General features: G+C 37.6%; 1 protein-coding gene across 1 annotated transcript; it reads left to right on the top strand.

The window, feature by feature from the left end:
* Nucleotides 1-675: 675 nt before the first annotated feature.
* Nucleotides 676-2295, top strand: LOC147630201 (gamma-glutamyl peptidase 5-like). Its single transcript, XM_086811835.1, has 4 exons — nucleotides 676-1043; nucleotides 1139-1294; nucleotides 1596-1763; nucleotides 1907-2295. The coding sequence occupies exons 1-4, from the start codon at nucleotides 732-734 to the stop codon at nucleotides 2117-2119; spliced, it is 849 nt and encodes a 282-aa protein (XP_086667961.1). The 5' UTR covers nucleotides 676-731; the 3' UTR covers nucleotides 2120-2295.
* Nucleotides 2296-7016: the final 4721 nt, after the last annotated feature.

Raw genomic sequence — 7016 nt, 5'->3', positions numbered from 1 at the left:
CGATGTTGGATGAGTTTAATGATCATATTCAAGCTCTGAAGTAATTTTGGAAGATGAATGAAAGCAAAAGTAGCCCAAAAGTTTGTTGTTTGGAGCAATACATTTATCCTCAATATCAATTTAAGCTTGAAACATTCTTAATTAGTAAAAATACACCAGCAGTGTTGTTTTCAACACACTCATCTGATGATATTTTAACATTTGGAGCAACCCATTTGGAACAAAGGGCTTGTTGATGACTTTTGCAAATGTTGTAAATAAATGATTTTAGTTTTTGTTTTGGATTTTGTATCTTAAATAGGGCGAATATGTTTTCTATAAAAGAGGGTAGTTTACCCGTCCTATTTTGTGTAGCGTCTTAAATTATTTATAGATCTATTAAACTTGTACTTGACTAAAACAAAACTTTGCTCTCCTAATTGGGAGTGACAAGATTTTGTTTCATTCAATCACAAGTTGAGTAGTGTACTAAAGGATGAATACGTATTCGTGTCAACATATTCTCCCTTAGGAAAACACCAAGACTATAGCATTTGCTGCGCTGACTAATGGTCTTCCTTTTTATAGAGGAATAGATTCGTGTGCGCAATATGCCAAAGTAAAAGGTGCCAACAATTATTAATAATTTTATGACGCGACTCTTTACATATATAGTGCACGGCTTACATTTTTTGGGACATTGAATTGTGTGGTGGTGGGTAGGCTTGCCTGCGCCCTCACGACACGTGGGTATGGGAATTCCCAAGTTTGCCATTCTTCTCACTAGCAACACGTGCGAATATATCGTCCAGACCTACGGGGGCCTGGATGCGCTATACCGGACGCTGCTGAGGGAGGCGGGCGAGGGGTGGGATACGTTCCCCGTGGTGGATGGCGTCTTCCCCTCGGAGGAGCAGCTGGGCGACTACGACGGCTTCGTCGTCACGGGCAGCCGAGCGAACGCCTACAGCGACGACGACTGGATCCTGCGCCTCTGCGACCTCCTCCGCACAATCCACGAGCGCAAGCAGCAAAGAATCCTCGGCATATGCTTCGGCCATCAGGTCTGTACTGCTGCTGTTGCTGCTGTCGTCGTCGTCGTCGTCTTCTTCTTGATCAGCTCTGCAACATCCACTAAATTATGGCTGGTCTACTTCAGGTCCTCAGTCGCGCTCTTGGCGGCAAGGTGGCAAAAGCTCCTCAGGGTTGGGAAGTGGGGTTGAAGAAAGTCGACATCTCTGAGGCTCTGCTAGCCAAACCTTACGCATCGAAACTACCCTACTCGATTAATATCATCCAAGCACACCAAGATCAGGTCGGCTGAACAAAGTAAAGTGCAGATTGGTCGGTCATTAGCGTCCTAGCTTGACGCTGTTGTTGAGAGTGAATGATTTCTCGCACAGCACTAGCTCGTGTAGCACCATCCACAACCTTTTTATATACCTCCCAATTCAGCTTTCTCCACATTGATTCAAGTACTTCTAGAATGGAATGAATGGCTGCTACGCCCTCAACCATTCATAGAAAACCACCATTGAAAGTCTTGAGTTTGAAACAGTTAGTGTTGTTCTTTTACAATAAATATGATCCCACACTCAAACATTTCTACTTTACAGGTTGTGGAGATTCCCTTAGGAGGAGAAGTGCTAGCATCCTCATCAAATACCTCCATAGAGATATTTGGAGTCGGGGACCATGTTCTTGGAATCCAAGGCCACCCAGAGTTCACAAAGGATGTACTGACAAACCTCATGAGTGCTTGTGTTTTGGATGGCAAGTTGACGGTGAGTATGTAGGTAGCATCATGAATTGAATTGAGAAGGGTTCACTCTTTACCAAAGCATAAACATTTTTTTTTAAAAAAAGGGGGAAAAATATACAAAGTCAATTTCATGTGCCTAAATTTATGTGCTTCTACATTATTTAGGAAGAGATGGCAAGTGTGGCAAATGCGAGCATGGAGGTGGAAAACCCAGACAGCGATATACTTCAACAACTTTGTAAATCCTTCTTGAAGGGTGTACGGAGACATCATGCGCAAACAACCACTTGCGACTTTGATGCATATGGCCTATTTGATACATATGGCCTATATGACTCCTCTTTATGGTCTTGTGATGGCCCTTTACTAGATGCTTGACCAAAAAAGCGTTGAGCTTAAAAACTTCATACTTGTCAAGCCTATTCGTATGTGGCTATACTAATATTTAATAAATCAAGGCTAGAAAAAAAAAATGTATGATATGCAAAATATAGTTCACTCCTCATTCTAATGGTCAAGTGCGACCAAACTTATTATTCATATAAACTTGGTCATATTGTTTGATGTTTCTGAAGACACTTCATAGGCCCTACACCCTATGGCAAGGACATGATGTTATTAACGAGGTCCTATGAAAATCCACAAAATAAAGCGTTGAATGCAACACATGAATTGTTTGCAAGAAGACTATCCTCCTTTGTGAAAATTCATCAAGTATATCATGGGAGAAATTAAGATAAAAACATATTTTGCACATGTAAGTTTTTAAAAAATACTTTAGTTACCATCTTTTCTTTTGGGAGGTTGCAATGCACATAGGTCTACATAGGGTCTTTGTATTCACTGGACTATACTATTATTAACCGCATAGATTATCCCTATATTATTAACTTAGACTTTTGGCCATCAAAGATGTCTCTCTCAAGGGTAAGTTCCACAATCCCTAACGTTTTATAATGATATATTGGTACTTATTGTAGGAAGGTCATGGCTTGGCCATTTATATGCCACATGCATAGTGCCATGGATAATGAGATCATACATAAATTATAGAAGACTAGGCAATTATCATCCCTCCTCCACCAGTTTTTGTGTCTTGAAAGGGAATAGAGTGGTGGAGGTTAAGCGCGCAGTGGCGTGAACATTATTGGGATGGCTGACCTCCCAGGAAGTGGCCCCCAATTTCCAACACTTATAGGCCATGTGGTACATTCAACCTATGTAGGAGTGATTTGTTGGTATTTATATGCCATGGTGATACATTCAACCTAACTAGGTTGATATGTGTAGTAATTAGCTTACAACTACCCTCTTATGCTCCTCTATGTGTCACTCATAGGAGTCGAATAATTGATTGCTTGGGTTTCTTGGGTTTTTTGTGATGGATACCGAAAGCAAGCACTAACCTTTGCATGTAACCTAATGTAAAATCACACCCTAACGTATGCATGCTTCAAGGAGAGGGTGATCTAGAAATAGCAAACAAGCTTCCCAAAAAAGAAAATGTGAACACAAGAAAATAAACTAGCATGGCATATAAGGAAAATGTTCCTCCCCTCCTATATATACCAATATTATGGGCGCCCAAGTAAGAAATTACTCATTCACACATGATATTTAGTCTTGGTAATTAGCTCCCCCATGCATGCACACCAATAACACGGGCACCCACCTGAGAAGCTATTCATCCACACATGATCTTTGGCCGTGGTCATTAGCTCATGGTGGGTTCTCTTACTAGCTTAGCTCTCAACCCATGCATACACACCAATAAGATGGGCACCCAGGTGAGTAGCAATTCATAGCTCATCCCCTTTAGGACTCCTAATGAACTTTGAATGGATAGAGGAGTGCCAAGAAGCATATGATAGCCTCAAAAAAGCATTGGCGCAAGCACTCCCATTTTTAGATCCCCTAATTGGGAAATCATATTTCATCCACATAGATGCCTCTTCCTTTGCAATTAGTTGTGTGCTGGCTCAACTTGTAGAACAAAATAGGGACATCCCTGTTAGCTTTTCCATTTGTCAATTAAATCATGCAGAACAAAATTATACCACCATGGAAGAGAAGGGTTGGCCATGGTATATATAGTTAAAAAGTTTCATCATTACCAGTGGGGCAACCAAATTCATTTTCTTCATAGAACATCAAACTCTTCTTTATATAGTGAATAAAACTTGCACCATGGGTAGAATCACCAGATAACTCCCAATTATACTAGAGTTTGATTTTACTATCACGGTACATAAAGGCTGCGCATTCCTAACGGAGAGCCATCGGTGGGTGTTAATGAATGACTTTCCAAATGCCCGCCTATTCCAACTATGTTTAATTCCTAAATGAGGAGAGGAAGCTACACATTTCCTTGCTAATGGCCTACCCACCGAAGTGCCTATCAACAAGGATCAAGTAAAACACCTCATCAAGAAAGTCGCCTCCTATTAATTGATTGCAGGACAACTTTACAAATAAGGGAAGGATAGAATAATGAGATATGTTTGTCCATGAGGACAAACACGTCTCTATTTTGGAACAACCCACTCTACAGTCAAAAGCAAACACTTCACAATAGATACCACTTCTTAAAAGATGTATCAGCTTTCAATTTGTAGATTTTGAGGCCAATTTAATGGCAAGCTTTGTATTTTAGTCCCATAGGTCATATTTGGCCTCTGTGGTTGAACCTATCTATCTTGGTCCATATGTCATTTTTGGGCTGTGTAGATGTTATTGAATCTATCTATCTCCATTTTTTTTCTTAGTTTCTCTCTTTTCTATGTTTTTTTCTTTCTTCCCTCATTAGGAAAAATGTGGACTCAAAAAGGGGCCCTGTAAGGGCCTTCTCTCTCTTCCATGAATCAAGGAAAAGTACAAAAAGAACTATAAGATATTGGCTTTCTTTCTCTTCTTTTAGGATCCTATATTATAATAGATTCACCTATTTTTATCTTTGTCCAAGATTGGGACCAAATTTTGAATATCACAAAAAGTATTTTTCTATTTGAACTCAAAACATGCAGCGTAGTTGATGTGACCCTCTTAATTAAGCTCCTAGATTTTCCCTTTCAAATTCCATCAAATTTGATGGATTTAAGCTATTTTTACATTTCAATTAATAAATTTCATATATCTACATGTAGACTTCGGATTTGAGAATTATTTTTTATGCACGCCTAGGTTAGGGCCTATTTCCTAATGAGGGAAGAAAGAAAAAAACATAGAAAAGAGAGAAACTAAGAAAAAAATTGGAGATAGATAGATTCAATAACATCTACACAGCCCAAAAAATGACATATGGACCAAGATAGATTCAATAACATCTACACAGCCCAAAAATGACATATGGACCAAGATAGATAGGTTCAATTAACAACCACAGAGGCCAAATATGACCTATGGGACTAAAATACAAAGCTTGCCATTATTGGCCTCAAAATCTACAAACTGAAAGCTGATACAAATTGACCACTTGAGAGGATTGGGGTATCATATAAGATATTAAACATGGTCCTTTCCTTGTTTGGAGGTATAAATCTCCAAAATGATGGCCCTTCCCTCTCACAATGCTATGTGCTATCCCAACGTGTGGGCTAATTGGAATTTCTAGATATATCCCCTTTCCTTGAGTTGTGCTTGTGTGAATTACTCAGTAGCCATAAAGATGATTCATTATGCTTCTTAAGGACTTCCTAATATATGTAAAAGTTAACCGTTAGTATTTTTACGCACTCATCTACCAACAAGTATCTCCCACATCATTGTATCTGAGGTGGAATAAGAACTTTTGCTACCTCCACATCCCAATTTGTTTCTCCTTTAATATATTTCAATCTCCTCATGCCTAATGAGAGGAATCAATGCATTATATGTAGACCATTAAAGAGTATTTTAATACAATAACACCATTAATACATTATATATTGACCCTTATAGAGTGGGTTAATACAACAACTTCATCTCAGTACATTATATATTGACCATTATAGAGTACTTTCATTGAATACCATCATCACTAAATGAAAAACTAAAGATTAAAAGGATAAGTGACCCACTCATATCTAGATAATCTTTATCATTTGCAAGGTGAAAATTTATATTTTCTATTAACCTTGAGTTAAATTTTCTTTAAGAAAGGCCAATGAAAAAATTTGGCAAATCCCACAAAAAAAGTGGTATGGTTATGAGAATCTATTGATTATAAAGTGATGCATACCAAACTCAACTCATGTGGAACATATACCCTATATATGTCTCATATAGACATTACATTGCCAATGTGAATACCAAAATACGAATGCTTGAAATTTTAAGTTCCATGCTACTAATATAGATAAGGATTGAATCCCTTTATAAGAAAACATTTGAGGTAAAAGTATACTTTTGAGTTTTACATGTGCACATTTTGATAACACTTGAACAAAGAGAATCCTTTCCATTTTTAATTGAGCACATTTTGATGACACCTAAAGAAACAAAATATTTGGAGCCTTTCTACGAGCACATTTTGATGACACATGACGATAAAAAATCCTTTAATTGGTTATAGGACCTTTTCCTTGTGATTCCTTAGCCTAAACTAGGATGAAAGTAAAAAAGGTGACATTAAAGAAATAGTTTTACCTTTACTTACATTGAATCTATATAGTTTTACCTTTACTTACATTGAATCTATATAGGTGTAAAAGTTTTAAAAATGAGTGTTTAAAAAATGTCTACTTTCACTAGACTTTATTAGAATAGTTGCCTTGAGTGTGTATTTTGTAATGGAGAAATTACTAGTGTTAGTATATTATGAATATTATGTCCCACATTGGACATGGCATGGTATGAAGTCTGGACGATAAAATAAGGGTTTAGTAGGGTGAATAAAGTGTCCCAACACTTAAGGACATCCTCGATCCTATGTCTATAAAGGCTTGGGCATGACTTATTTGGAACTTGATATTGGGAGAGGGCCTCTTAATAAAAAACATATCTTAGTAAACCCCATTAGCTTAGGAATGTCTAACAACAAACATATAAGGATGGCTTACCAATGGTGAATGCAGTTGACGCTTGTGCATAGTTTGGTGGCAAGTAAACATACCCTACCTTATCCACGTTATTGATACTATGGTTATTTGGTATTCTTATAGTTATTCTTTGGACATATGTGTAATCTTGTACTTGTTCTTTAGTTATTCTTCGGACATATGTGTAAGCTTGTTGTTGGTATTAATCCTTTGATTAATAGTGTGTAGACTTATAGTTTGTACCTGATAGGTGATTATCT

Source organism: Cibotium barometz, chromosome 17 (genome assembly GCF_041138505.1).
Source record: "Cibotium barometz isolate CiBa-2024 chromosome 17, ASM4113850v1, whole genome shotgun sequence".
In the NCBI taxonomy this organism is placed as follows: domain Eukaryota; kingdom Viridiplantae; phylum Streptophyta; class Polypodiopsida; order Cyatheales; family Cibotiaceae; genus Cibotium; species Cibotium barometz.
Note: the sequence above shows the minus strand (reverse complement) of the source record. Positions and strands in the feature narration are given on the sequence as shown.